Source organism: Ranitomeya variabilis, chromosome 2 (genome assembly GCF_051348905.1).
Source record: "Ranitomeya variabilis isolate aRanVar5 chromosome 2, aRanVar5.hap1, whole genome shotgun sequence".
NCBI classification, from domain to species: Eukaryota; Metazoa; Chordata; class Amphibia; order Anura; family Dendrobatidae; genus Ranitomeya; species Ranitomeya variabilis.
This window is the reverse complement of record NC_135233.1, coordinates 493,551,667-493,566,957: the sequence shown is the minus strand read 5'-3', so window position 1 is coordinate 493,566,957 and position 15,291 is coordinate 493,551,667. Positions and strand designations below refer to the sequence as shown.

General features: G+C 47.9%; 1 protein-coding gene across 15 annotated transcripts in view; it reads left to right on the top strand.

Moving 5' to 3' along the window:
- PPP6R3 (protein phosphatase 6 regulatory subunit 3) overlaps positions 1-15,291 on the top strand; it is a 165,797-nt gene that overhangs the window by 70,491 nt on the left and 80,015 nt on the right. For all 15 annotated transcript variants that reach the window (XM_077287993.1, XM_077287983.1, XM_077287992.1 and 12 more), the window contains one exon: positions 3,918-4,150. In XM_077287993.1, the coding sequence (XP_077144108.1) occupies positions 3,924-4,150 (227 nt within the window). In that variant the 5' untranslated portion in view covers positions 3,918-3,923. The remainder of the gene's footprint in view (positions 1-3,917; positions 4,151-15,291) is intronic.

Here is a 15,291-nt window from a genome sequence, read left to right as displayed (position 1 = left end):
TGTTAATGGGAATGTTGAAGTCTCCCAGGATAAGGGTTGGTAGTTCTGAGGACATGAAGTGCAGCAGCCAGGCAGACAAATGGTCCAGGAAGTGGGTGGATGAGCCTGGGGGCCTGTATAGGACCGCTACTCTGAGGGAGAGGGGACTGAAGAGCCTGATGGTGTGGACTTCAAAAGAAGGAAATGAGTGATCGAACTGGGGGGGATGACCTGGAAAGTGCATTGTAGGGACAGGAGTATGCAGACTCCACCACAGTGTCTGTTTGTGGGTCTCGGGGAATGTAAGAATTGTAAGACACCATGGGAAATGGCAGCAGGGGAGACGGTGTCAGAATCCTGGATCCAGGTTTCTGTGAGGGCCAACAGATTAAGAGAGTTGTTCAGAAAGTAATTGTGTAGGAAAGGAGGCTTGTTACACACAGACTGTGGATTCCAAAGGGCACAATTAAAAGGAGATGGAGTGCGGCTAATATTAATAAGGTTAGTGAGGTTTCGATGTGATGTTGGGCAGGGGTTGAGATTGGGGGATGGTGGACCAGGGTTGAGGGAGATGTCCCCTGAAATGAGTAGGAAGATAAAGAGCAAGTAGTTTTTGGAATTGTAAGAAAAAAAAAAAAATTTTGTGCGATGTGTCTGGGCAAGATGGGCTGAGGTTTTTTAGGAAGGTGAGAAGTGCATGGGAGAAGGAAGGAGAGAGGGGCTGATGGCATGTCGTGATGGAGGGGGGATGGATATGGATGGCAAGGGAACATAGGAGGATAGAAATAAAGCACAAGGATAGAAGGGAGAGCAAAGTGTGGGTTACCTGACTCCTGCACTGATTAACTGCCATGGAATAACTGCTTTATCTTGATGCTTATCTTCTGGCATGCTCTGCTTATGGGATGCATGTGTACACCCCTTAGGATCTTTCTAAATTTATAGGCTACAATACAGGCTCAGAAGAGATGGATTGTGGGAGCTAGTTTGGGAAAATTTGGCAGCTGGGGCCAGCACACCAGGGGGTGGTTAGATGATCAAAGACATTGGGCCTGGCTACATCTATGTGCTATAGCACCTTCCACAAGATAACATCTAGACTGACCCCAGTCATGGAAATACAACAGTGAGTATTAAGTACAATGCAACAAATGATTTATACCAATGATTTAGCAGGTACATTAACATATGTTGCTAGATAGTAAAATGGCAGACAGCTAGCAGAGATTGTACCATTAGGCCATGTGCACACGTTCAGGATTTTTAGCGTTTTTTTCGCGTTTTTTCGCTATAAAAACGTGAAAAACGCGAAAAAAACGCTAACATATGCCTCCTATTATTTACAAGGTATTCCGCATTTTTTGTGCAAATGTTGCGATTTTTTCCGCGAAAAAATCGCATAGCGGAAAAAAAAGCAACATGTTCATTAAAAATGCGGAATTGCAGGGATTCCGCACACCTAGGAGTCCATTGATCTGCTTACTTCCCGCACGGGGCTGTGCCCACGATGCGGGAAGTAAGCAGATTATGTGCGGTTGGTACCCAGGGTGGAGGAGAGGAGACTCTCCTCCACGCACTGGGCACCATATAAGTGGTCAAAAAATAAGAAATAAAATAAAAAATAGTCCTATACTCACCCTCGATGTCCCGCGCAGTGTTCCCGCCTCACCGCTGCACGCTGCCGTTCGGTTCCTGTAGCTGATGTGCGGCGAAGGACCTTGCCGATGACGTCACTGTCCTGTGATTGGTCGTGAGCGGTCATGTGACCGCTCACGTGACCGTGACGTCACGGAAGGCCCTGCGCGCACACACCAGCTATAGGAAGACGAACGGACGCCGCTGATGAGATGTCTGGGTGAGTATAAGCATTTTTTTTATTTTTTTTAATTATTTTTAAACATTCTATCTTTTACTATAGATGCTGCATAAGCTGCATCTATAGTAAAAAGTTGGTCACACTTGTCAAACAGTATGTTTGACAAGTGTGACCAACCTGTCAGTCAGTTTTCCAAGCGATGCTACAGATCGCTTGGAAAACTTTAGCATTCTGCAAGCTAATTACGCTTGCAGAATGCTAAAAAAACGCGAAAAAAACGGAAAAAAAACGCAAAAAAAAAATGCGGATTTCTTGCAGAAAATTTCCGGTTTTCTTCAGGAAATTTCTGCAAGAAATCCTGAACGTGTGCACATACCCTTAGAAGCTGCTTGCTGACATAGAATAGAGTGAACACATGCAGGTTCAATACAGAAGTTGAATGAGATGGATACCTGTGTGATGAGAGAAGATGGGTGTTAGTTCTTTGCCATGGAATAACTGCTTTATCTTGATGCTTATCTTCTGGGATGCTTTGCTTATGGATGCATGTTTGCACCCCACACTCTTCTCAAATTGACGTTTGTATAACGGCTAAATTTTTTTTTATTAAAGCCTTGTGCCGTAGGGATAGGTTTCCAGCTTGTGATGTTGCAGAAGTACGGCTCCCACCTGGAGAGCCTCTAGTTGGACACCTTTGCTGTAATCCTGATGTTCAGAGATCAGGTTCTATCACACTGGGTCATTTTTAAGCTTCTGAGCAAAGTTTTCTTTAGAAGGCAAAAAAAAAAAAAATTCCTGTAATTATCAGTGGTGCTTGCTTTAGTTATTGCTAGTGTTAAATAGATCGTCCACCACTGGATTAACTCTTATTATTAAGACAAGGGTGGTGAAAAACAATTGATTCTAATGTGATCAGCATCTGGTGGGGGCGTTGCATGTGCACTGCAGCCAATCGGCAGCTTTTGATCAGCTGCCGCATTCACATTTTTGAGTGGAAAAATGCTTCTTCCACTCAGGGAAAAAAAATGAGCACTGCAGTTCACCATGGTTTGGTTGCAGCGCTGACATGTTGCCCCTCTGGATGTTTTGGCAGCAGAATGGAGTAAAGGTACCTTCACACGAAACGACTTTACAACGAGAACGACAACGATCCGTGACGTTGCAGCGTCCTGGATAGCGATATCGTTGTGTTTGACACGCAGCAGCAATCTGGATCCTGCTGTGATATCGCTGGTCGTTGAATAAAGTTCAGAACTTCATTTGGTCGTCAGACCGGCGTGTATCGTCAGGTTTGACACCAAAAGCAACGATACCAGCGATGTTTTACGCTGGTAACCAGGGTAAATATCGGGTTACTAAGCGCAGGGCCGCGCTTAGTAACCCGATGTTTACCCTGGTTACCAGCGTAAAAGTAAAAATAACAAACAGTACATGCTCACCTGCGCGTCCCCTGCCGTCCGCTTCCTGCTCTGACTGAGCGCCGGCCCTAAAGTGAAAGTAAAAGCACAGCGGTGACGTCACCGCTCTGCTGTTAGGGCCGGCGCTCACACAGTACAGGAAGCTTACGCCGGGGGACGCGCAGGTGAGCATGTACTGTTTGTTATTTTTACTTTTACGCTGGTAACCAGGGTAAACATCGGGTTACTAAGCGCGGCCCTGCGCTTAGCAACCCGATGTTTACCCTGGTTACCCGGGGACCTCGGCATCGTTGGTCGCTGGAGAGCGGTCTGTGTGACAGCTCTCCAGCGACCAAACAGCGACGCTGCAGCGATCGGCATCGTTGTGGCTATCGCTGCAGCGTCGCTTCGTGTGAAGGTACCTTAAGACGCGGTGCTGACTATAGAGGAGCGTCACTGTTCCAGAGAGGAGCATAAAGCTCCCCCACTGCTTCACAAGAACATTAATATAGATTTGGCCACTAATGGAGAAGCCCTTCTTTTTAGGCACATCTATGAAAAATAATTTTTATTTATTTTTTTACATAACGAAAAGTTTTATACTTCTCTAATATACTTTTTCAGGGATTTTGCTAGCGTCCTAGTTTACACCTCTGGGCAATATTAGATTGAAGCAACTACATAGTCTGTATTTGAGATATTGAAATGTAACTTTCTCTCATCAGCCAAGTATGTTTTGGAAGTTCGACCTTCATTCTTCATCTCACATAGACACCCTCTTAGAAAGAGATGAGGTGACCCTAAAGGAGCTTATGGATGAGGAGGACATTTTGCAAGAGTGCAAGGCCCAGAATCGTAAACTTGTGGAGTTTTTATTAAAATCTGAATGTTTGGAAGATCTGGTGACTTTCATCACTGAGGAACCTCCACAAGACATGGACGAAAAGATTCGCTACAAGTAAGAGATAGTGATCTTGTGTGGTTTTTTTTTTTTTTTGGGGACAGACCACGAACCACATATCACCTATACACAAACATATATGGGGCAAAATAGTTCAGTAAAATTAATATGAATCAACAATGTTCGAAAAATGTTACAGAAATATGTGAAAAGTGGTATTTTTCAATACATGTAATGAAGATGGCACAGGCCTGGCAGATGTAGTTGTAATGGTACTGGTAAGAGCCACTAGATGGCGATACATGACTTGTGGAATTAGAACTCTATAAAGGGAATACACACAGCGTGCCACTAGGTGGTGCTAGTTTAAAGAATGTGTTTAACCCCTTAATGACCGCCAATAAATATGTAAGCGATATCTGTAATTTGTATGTAACCTCTTCTCATGTACAGCACCATGGAATCAATGGGCTATATTATTAATAATAATAATATTATATAAATAAATAGCGGCCTTAGAGTCTGCTGGCTGTAGTGGCCTGTTCAGAAGTTAGCAACATTTAGGTGGTAAATACATTTTTTTCCATTCCTGTCATGTCACTTTGCATTAATTCCTGAACAGCACCTGAAGGGTTAATAAACTACCTGACAGCAGTTTTCAATATATCAGGCGGTGCTGTTTATAAAATGGTATCACCTTTGGAGGTTTTCCAATACAGGTCCTTCTCAAAAAATTAGCATATAGTGTTAAATTTCATTATTTACCATAATGTAATGATTACAATTAAACTTTCATATACTATAGATTCATTATCCACCAACTGAAATTTGTCAGGTCTTTTATTGTTTTAATACTGATGATTTTGGCATACAACTCCTGATAACCCAAAATACCTGTCTCAATAAATTAGCATATCAAGAAAAGGTTCTCTAAATGACCTATTACCCTATTCTTCTGAATCAACTAATTAACTCTAAACACATGCAAAAGATACCTGAGGCTTTTAAAAACTCCCTGCCTGGTTCATTACTCAAAACCCCCATCATGGGTAAGACTAGCAACCTGACAGATGTCAAGAAGGCCATCATTGACACCCTCAAGCAAGAGGGTAAGACCCAGAAAGAAATTTCTCAACAAATAGGCTGTTCCCAGAGTGCTGTATCAAGGCACCTCAATGGTAAGTCTGTTGGAAGGAAACAATGTGGCAGAAAACGCTGTACAACGAGAAGAGGTGACCGGACCCTGAGGAAGCAGTGGACTGAGTCTGGTGTGGAAACATCCAGAGCCACCGTGCACAGGCGTGTGCAGGAAATGGGCTACAGGTGCCGCATTCCCCAGGTAAAGCCACTTTTGAACCATAAACAGCGGCAGAAGCGCCTGACCTGGGCTACAGAGAAGCAGCACTGGACTGTTGCTAAGTGGTCCCAAGTACTTTTTTCTGATGAAAGCAAATTTTGCATGTCATTTGGAAATCAAGGTGCCAGAGTCTGGAGGAAGACTGGGGAGAAGGAAATGCCAAAATGCCTGAAGTCCAGTGTCAAGTACCCACAGTCAGTGATGGTGTGGGGTGCCATGTCAGCTGCTGGTGTTGGTCCACTGTGTTTCATCAAGGGCAGGGTCAATGCAGCTAGCTATCAGGAGATTTTGGAGCACTTCATGCTTCCATCGGCTGAAATGCTTTATGGAGATGAAGATTTCATTTTTCAGCACGACCTGGCACCTGCTCACAGTGCCAAAACCACTGGTAAATGGTTTACTGACCATGGTATTACTGTGCTCAATTGGCCTGCCAACTCTCCTGACCTGAACCCCATAGAGAATCTGTGGGATATTGTGAAGAGAAAGTTGAGAGACGCAAGACCCAACACTCTGGATGAGCTTAAGGCCGCTATTGAAGCATCCTGGGCCTCCATAACATCTCAGCAGTGTCACAGGCTGATTGCCTCCATGCCACGCCGCATTGAAGCAGTCATTTCTGCCAAAGGATTCCCGACCAAGTATTGAGTGCATAACTGAACATTATTATTTGATGGTTTTTTTGTTTGGTATTAAAAAACACTTTTATTTGATTGGTCGGGTGAAATATGCTAATTTATTGAGACAGGTTTTTTGGGTTATCAGGAGTTGTATGCCAAAATCATCAGTATTAAAACAATAAAAGACCTGACAAATTTCAGTTGGTGGATAATGAATCTATAGTATATGAAAGTTTAATTGTAATCATTACATTATGGTAAATAATGAAATTTAACACTATATGCTAATTTTTTGAGAAGGACCTGTATATAGGACCTCCAAAGTCGATTCAAACCTGGATAGGTCCCTAAAAAAATAAATGTACATTTTTCTTGTAAAAATGAAAATTACTGCTACATTTTTAAACCTCTTAAAAGATTAACAAAATAAAATAACATTTCCCACATGTCTGCTTTACATCAGCACCATTTGTAAAAGGGATTTTTGGTTCTTACCGTAAAATCTTTCTTGGAGCCTTCATTGGGGGACAAAGGTAACCATGGGTGTATGCTGCTGTCACTAGGAGGCTGACACTATGCAAATAAAGAAGTAACTCCTCCCCGGCAGTATACACCCTCTGACAGGCACCAGGCAACTCAGTTGGTGCAAAAGCAGTAGTAGGAACAGGTAATATAAAACTCAACCTATGTACCAACCCACAACAACGGCACGTTGGCCAACACGGTACAACTTCAAGGGAGGGTGCTGTGTCCCCCAATGAAGGCTCCAAGAAAGAGATTTTACGGTAAGAACCAAAAATCCCTCTTTCTTTCTCGCCTCATTGGGGGACACAGGTAACCATGTGACGTCCAAAAGCAGTCCCTAGGGCGGGATATTCTGCAGAAAGAGGAGTTGGGTCGGCTGGTCAGAAACCGCCGCCTGCAGTATCCTACCCAGGCTCGCGTCCGCAGAAACCTGAGTATGCACCTTGTAGAATTTGACAAAGGTGTGAATGGATGACCACGTTGCGGCCTTGCAAACCTGCGAGGCTGAAGCTTGGTGACGAACTGCCCAGGAAGCTCCCACAGCCCGGGTAGAGTGAGCCTTCACCCCCGACGGAGGCAGTTTGTCTTGAACACGGGATGCCTCCAGAACCGCCGAACGGATCCAACGAGCAATTGTGGACTTGGAGGAGGGGAGCCCCTTTTGACGCCCTTCCGAGACGATGAACAGAGAATCTGCCTGACGAAAAGAGGCAGTTCTGAAATAAATTCGGATAGCCCTGACCACATCCAACTTGTGAAGAGATTTCTCCAAGGGATGAACCGGGGAAGGGCACAAGGAAGGGAGGACAATGTCCTCATTGATGTGAAAAGCCGAAACCACCTTTGGTAGAAAGGAAGGAACCGGACGAAGAACCACTTTGTCCTGATGCAGGACTAGAAAGGGAGAACGACAGGATAATGCCGCCAGCTCCGACACTCTTCTAATGGAGGTGATGGCGACCAAAAAGACCACCTTCCAGGATAGAAGCGAGAAGGAAATGTCCTGAATCGGTTCAAAGGGCGCACACTGGAGGGCGTCCAAAACGAGTTTGAGGTCCCAAGGCTCGACAGGAGGACGATAAGGGGGAGCTATATGAGCGACCCCCTGGATGAAGGTCCTCACCTGAGGCAGGGAGGCCAGGTCTCTTTGAAAAAGAATGGACAGCAGAAATCTGACCCTTCAAGGTGCTAAGGGAAAGACCCGAATCTAGACCCGCTTGAAGGAAACTGAGAAGGGATGGAAGGGAAAAGGTCATAGGAAACAGATTGTTGTCCTGACACCACCGGAAAAAAGCCTTCCAACACCTGTGATAAATACGTGAGGAAGCCGGTTTTCTCGCCCTTATCATAGTCTGGATGACGCTATGAGAAAAACCCGCGTCCTTCAGGACCGCAGCCTCAACGGCCATACCGTTATATTCAGAGACCGAGAATTTGGGTGGAAGAGGGGTTCCTGCGAAAGAAGGTCCGGGCGATCCGGAAGCCTCCACGGAACGTCCGATAGCATGTTCACCAGTTCCGCATACCAGGCTCTGCGAGGCCAATCTGGAGCTACTAAGAGTATGGGGACCCCTTCTGTCTTGATCTTTTTTACGACCCTTGGGATCAAGGGGAGAGGTGGGAACAGATGGGGCATCTGGAACTGGGTCCACGGGATCACGAGAGCGTCGCATCCGACGGCCATCGGATCCCGAGATCTGGAGATGTACTGGGGAACACTGTGGTTTGCCCGGGAGGCCATCAAGTCGACGTCTGGGACGCCCCACTGCTGGCAAATCTGGCTGAAGATTGCGGGGAGAAGAGACCACTCACCCGCCACGATGCCCTGGCGACTTAGAAAGTCATCTTCCCAATTTTCCACCCCTGGGATGTGGACAGCTGACAGAGAGGGAACGTGACCCTCCGCCCAACGCAGAATTTTTGCCACGTCCGCCATGACTTGTGTGCTGCGAGTCCCTCCCTGATGGTTTATGTAAGCCACGGCCGTGGCGTTGTCCGACTGATTGCGGACCGGTTTCCCTGAAAGGAAAGACTCCCAGCGGATGAGGGCTAGGAAGATGGCTCTGATTTCCAAGAGGTTGATAGGGAGGCGCGCCTCCTGAGCAGTCCAGCGGCCCTGGGCTGTGAGGTGGAGAAAAACTGCTCCCCAACCTTGGAGGCTGGCGTCGGTGGTGATCACCTGCCAGCGGGGAGGGAGAAGTGACCTCCCGCGCAGCATGGAGGTGGACAGCGTCCACCAAGAGAGGGACTGTTTCACTCTGGGAGAGAGGCAAAACGGGCAATCCAGGGAAAGTGGATTCCTGTCCCAGGCCGACAGAAGGGCCAGCTGGAGGGGGCGAGAGTGGAACTGGGCATAGGGGACCGCTTCCATGGAGGCGACATCTTTCCCAGAACCCTCATGGCGAAGCGGAGCGATGGGGGATTCAGGCTCTTTAGTGCTCTGACCCCCTGACTAAGAGAAAGGAACTTCTCTCAGGCTCAGGCCTTTCTTCCCAAGGAGGTGTTGAATTCCATGTCCAGGAACTCCAGCCGCTGAGTTGGAATCAGGGAAGACTTCTGGTAATTGATTAACCTTCCGAGGCGAAGAAGCGTGTCCAGAGTAAGCTGGAGGCTCTGGCTGCAATCCCGATGGGATGGACCCTTGATCAAGAGGTCATTGAGGTATGGGATTACCAGAATCCCCGTTGAACGTAGGATGGCCATGACAGCTGCCATGACCTTCGTAAAGACCCTGGGCGCAGACGCCAGACCGAAAGGAGGAACCGAGGGAATCTCTGATGTCGTACGCAAATAGGGACGTGAAGGTACGCATCTCGGATATCCACGGAACACCGAAACTCTCCTGGTTCCATGGACGCGATCACCGAGCGTAGAGATTCCATCCTGAGATGGTGGTTCAGCTGCTTGAGATCCAAAATTGGACGGAGAGAGCCGTCCTTTTTTGGAACCACAAACGGATTTGAGTAAAAACCCAAAAAACGCTCGCGATGAGGCACTGGAACTACGACTCCTGAGGCGAGGAGCGAATCGACGGCCTGGAGAAGTCCTGAGAGGTGGGAGGGCTGTTTGGGAGGACGAGAGAGCAGGAAACGTCTTCCTGGGGCCGAAGAAAATTCTATTTTGTAGCCTGAAGTGACGATCTCCCTGACCCAGGCGTCGTCGACAACTGACAGCCAAACCTCTGAGAACAGAAGTCGGCCTCTCCCACCCTGGAGGAATTTCCAGGTGGGGGCGACCCGTCATTTATTAGAGAACCTGTGGCCCCGAGATCCAGATGGTCTTGCGGGGTGGCTCTTAGCCCTCCAGCGCGGTGGAGGCCTGAAAGAAGGTTTTCTTCGGTCTCCTTGTGAGGAAGAACGGTCCTGGTTGGGGTTTCCTGATGAGGCGAAGGGACGAAAGGACTGGGGGCCCCTCCAGTTGAAGGGATGTTTCGGCTTGGACTGGGGTAAGAAGGTACTGTTACCACCCGTAGCGTCCGAGATCATTTGATCCAGCTGCGTGCCGAAGAGTCTAGAACCCTGGAAGGGCAGACCAGTGAGATTTTTTAGAAGCGGGGTCAGCGTTCCACGCGTTTAGCCAGAGAATCCGGCGAATGGCCACAATGTTGCTGTTAGCCCTGGTGGGGCAGGCCGCTGCATCAAGGGAGGCATTCATGAGGTATTTACCCGCAAGAGAAATCTGATCCGCCAAGTCACAGTTCCTCAGCAGGAGCAGAGGCCAAAATGCCTCTGCGCAGGGTCTTACCCCAGACTGACACAGCCTTGGCTACCCAGGACGAGGCGAAACTAGGGCAGAGGGAGGTTCCGGAAGCCTCAAATGCCGATTTTTGCTAATGCCTCGATTTGCCTGTCCGTGGGTTCCTTAAGGGAAGCCGCGTCCGGGATAGACAGAACCGTCTGCGAGGATAGCCTGGAGACGGGCGGGTCGACCTTAGGAGACTCGGACCATTTGGAGACAAGGTCGGAGTGAAAAGGGTATAACACGTCAAGCCGTTTTCTGCCAGGGAAACGCTTGCCAGGGTTTTCCCAGTGTGTAGAGGTAGTGTTGTCAAACTCCCTGTGATTAGGAAAAAACCTAGAGGGACGTTTAAGCTGTTAAAATGCAACGGAGACGTCCTGAGAGCTTGCTTCATCCTCCTTAAGATCAAACGTCTTAATGATAGCTGAAATAAGGCTATCAACCATCTCCTGTGTTCCTGAAGTCTTGTCTGCATCAGAGTCAGATTCCGACTGAGAGGAAAGGTCAGACCCGACGTCCGCCTGCGAGGAGGGGGAACGGGCAGATAGGGGAATCCCGTCCAGGGAACTGGAAGAGGATCTAGATAAGGTCCGTTTTCTGTCTCTTTTTTTTTTTTTTTTTTGCGGTGCGAGCGAATCGCCGTGTGAGGAGTTCGTGGCACTGGTGGCATTAGAGAAAAACGGGATACGTTCAAGTGCCTGGACCAGGGACTGAGAAACCTTAGTCAGGTCGGACACTGAGACATAGCAACAGCCCACTCCGGGGGAGGGGGGGTGCACTCATCCCGGGACCTAGGAGCTTCCTGAGGGACTGACATGGTGGGAGGAACGCAGGACGGGCAGAAAGGTGAAGGCTGACCTGAGGCCCACTTTTTCTTACAGTGAGCGCAGGCGTAATGGATGGCCGTAATGGCAAAGGCCGGGTTGGGGTCGGACATAGGTGGATATTACCTTGTCCAGGTGCGGAGAAGTACTGCCGGGAGGAGATGAGCCCAAGGGAGCAGTAGCGCTGAGCCTGCTGAAAAACAGCGACAGCGGTAGCCGCAGGTGCCTGTGTTCCCCCGAGAATCCTGTGTCTCACGCGGTGAGCAGACGCTGACAGGGAGCAGGAAGCAGTAGAAAGAGCGCGGAGACCGCGCGACGCTGTGGGCGTGGACAGGCGCCGAAGGGGGGGGATAGAAGAAACGCCCCCCAGAGCGCTGAAAAATTCCCGGCCGCAATAATGCCGGCCGCCACAAGAGGGCACGCAAGCGCCAAAAGGAGAAAAGCCGGGAGAGACAGAAAAAAATGGCGGGCGCGCGCCTGCAAGTTTATATAAAAGGAGGGAAAAAATGCCAGCGTTATGTGATCCCTTTCCCCGCGGTGTTAGCGCATCCCGGCGCCTGAAAATGCGGCCCTCACCCCTATCAAAAGGAAGCCTGGTAAGATCTATGGAGATCGCTGCCGGGCAGGGTGGGGGAAGGAAAGGGGGGGAGGGGGGGATTTTGTTGATTGAAAACGCCCCTACCCGGAGATGAGGAACCATCAGGATCCCTGGTAGGAGAGGGTCCTGGAAGAAGTCCTCCTTCCCGCCCCACGAACTCTCCGGCGCAGAAGATGGCGTCGACCCCTAACCAGGGGGAGAGGGTCACTGGAAGTGACAGCCGTCTTCCTCTCAGCCCACTCCGAGGAGAGGGATGAGGAGGGGAAACGGGCAGAACTTGCCACCGAGAAGAGGTCACCCTGAACACCCGAAAGGGTGACAGGGGACAAGTCCTGCCCAGCGGGTCCGAGAAGGTGCGATGTGGATAATACCACACCGCTCTCTCGGTCGCTCAAAGTGGGGAAAACAGGGTGAAAAAAACTGCCCCCTGTTACCCTGAAGAAAAAGTCTGAAAAAGAAAGGGGAAAAGGTTAATAAACAAAACAAATCCCTGTAAAAGAAATGCGGATCTGGGGTTAGATCCAGGTCCGCCTCCTACAGACACTAAGCAAAAACTGAGTTGCCTGGTGCCTGTCGGAGGGTGTATACTGCCGGGGAGGAGTTACTTCTTCTTTATTTGCATAGTGTCAGCCTCCTAGTGACAGCAGCATACACCCATGGTTACCTGTGTCCCTCAATGAGGCGAGAAAGAAATGTTATTTATTAGGCCGGGGTCACGCTTGCGTGTGTAATGCGAGAAAATCCTGCCTCAATAGCCGGCACTCTGGACCGGAGCGTGTGGCTGCAATGTATTTATGTGCTGCTGAACGCTCCAGTCCGAACTGCCGGCAGCAGTGCCAGGTATTGAGGCGAGAGACTCGTTCTTGCATTACACACGAAAGTGTGACCCCGGCCTAATGTTTTTCTGTGGTATAACGATCTCTATTAAAGGGATAATCATTCAAAGCTTAAGCTGCAAAATTTTTTACATTTGTCAAATTTCTGATATTTTTTATAAATAAACAAAACATATCGACGTAAATTTACCATTACCATAAACTACAATATTCCACAAAAAAAACCAATCTCAAAATCACTGGGATTTGTTGAAGCGTTCCAGAATTATTACGACATAAATGGACTGTGGTAATGGCCTGTGAACCACCGATATTACTGGTAAATCCTGTATATAACTGAATCCTGTAAAAAATAAAATATATACTCAAACTTAAGTGTGGTAGGATGCATTTAGAATAAAGTGTCATTCAGCATAACAAACAAGACAAATATACAGATACGATATCTGATCAGCGATTGATCTACATCAAATTCTGTCAAACACATTCTTACATTGACAAGTGAGGAATTAAGTACAGAAGTAAGGTTGTACAATGTTTTGGTGTATCGGTAATCTAAGGGCGACCCTATCCACTGTACGCGGACAGGTGTGCGCATTTCGGGCTCAGCTCCCTATAATGCATAGGCAGGGCTTTACAGGAGCTGGGTTAAATAACACTACGCTGCAATATGAACTGTAAAACAACAAAAAATACCTGGAAATAAAAAGCCCAGAACACTTTAATCACTTAACACCAGTTTTTTTTGTTTTTCCATTTTGTCTGTGTACTTGTATATAATATATTTACTGTTGGAAAGTTTGGACCCTCCGGTTAATGCAGTGGTTTTCCTAGTTCTTATTGGAATGTGCACATAGTAGCTTCAGACTAAAAGCAGCAAACCATGAAGAAACCTGTATGAAAGCGAGTAAAGCACATGTTAATCCTTGGCATGCTCTCAAACAGCTTCATCAGGAAGTTGCCTCCACTCTGCATCCAACTCATCCCAAACCATCTGAATTGGGTTGATGTCGGGTGCTTGCGTCAGATGATGTGGCCTCCACAATCTCCATCCTTCTTGGTCACATCACTCTAACATGATCCTACTAAGTGCAAACCAGTAGGCCTCCTCTGGACAGCTGATGACATGTCTGCTACTCTCTGCATCATTTATGAGAGCTGATTTCTAGAGTGCTGTCAATTTGTGGTTTTGAGGATGACTGATTGTTTCCTCTGCAGTAGAGGCAATTCTTGGTTTTCCTTTCCTCCAGCGGTCCTCAAAGAGCCCTGTTCATCATAGCGATTTGTTTACATGACTGCACTTGAGGATACCTTCAAGTTTCTAGTAGTATTCTGGATTGACTGACCTTCATGTCTTCAAGTAATAATGGATTGTCTTTTTTCTTAATTGTGTGGTTCTCGACACATCGTTCCTTATTGTGGAATCGGGCTCGGCACTGTATAGATCTGTGTATGTCACTGCCTCAGCAAAACACTTGATGGTCACAACTAGAGTTGAGCAACTTTTACTTTTTTAGGATCGAGTCGGGTTTCGCGAAACCCGACTTTGTCAAAAGTCGGGTCGGGTGAAATCGGCCGATTATTGCGAAAAGTCGGGGATTCGACTGAAACACGAAACCCAATGCAAGTCAATGGGGAAGCAAAGTCGGCAGTGAGTGGAGGACAGGAAAACACCTAAGTTGTGGGGGGGGAGGAGGGCTGGCTCAAGTTTATCGTGGGCCCAGGAAACGCGGACTCCGTCATGGCGGTGGAGCAGGGAGAGGTAAGTATTTCAACTTTGCAAGTGCTGTGATCCTGAGCAAGCGGGGGGGGGGGGCACACTTGTTTGCATTGGGACTGGCACAGGGCCCCTCAAAGTACGGCGGTGTGTTTGACGGCGGGGGCGCCTCCCACCGGCAGAGACACTTTTGCGTACTCTGAGGGGCCCTGTGCCAGTGACGTCGCCAACGAGTATGCCCCCCCCACCTGATGAAGGAACCTGCACTTTCATCTGCACCTTCCTCTTTGTCCCCGTGTAAGGTGGTATAGTATGCGGAAAGGGGAACCTGACTTTCAGCAGGGTCAGATTTTGGCTGTGTAGAGTGCAAGGGGAATGTAGTGGTCTGGGTCAATGTACCAGCAGACTCATCTAGCAGTGGCTGGGCAATGGGCAGGATGAGGAGGAAACACAGTTAGTAGGCCCAAATAATAAAGTGGGCCAAATGAAGTTCAAAATTGGTAACAGGAGTAAACAGGCGGCACTGCTTTGTTCAGTGGAGGAGAAAAGCAAGGAGCGGCAGACACCGTTAGTAGGGCCCAACCAAACTAGTAGGCCAAATGCATTTTCATATTCTAAATATGGGCCGAAAGCCTGAAGATTGAAGCTCAGCTTTGTTCAGTGGAGGAGAAAAGCAAGGAGCGGCAGACCCCTTTATTAGGCCCAACCAAACAAGTAGGCCAAATGCATTTTCATATTCTAAATCTAGGCCGAAAGCCTGAAGATTGAAGATCAGCTTTGTTCAGTGGCGGACAGCTGTATTGAGTGGCGCAGACAGACACATGTAGTAGGCCTAAAATAAAAAAGTAGGCTCAATGCAGTTTAAAATGGGTTACAGGGGTACACAGGCAGCATTGGTTTGGTCAGCGGAGGACGATTGCAAGGAGTGGCGCAGACTTAGTAGGCCTAAAATAAAAAAAGTAGGCTCTATGCTGTTCTAAACT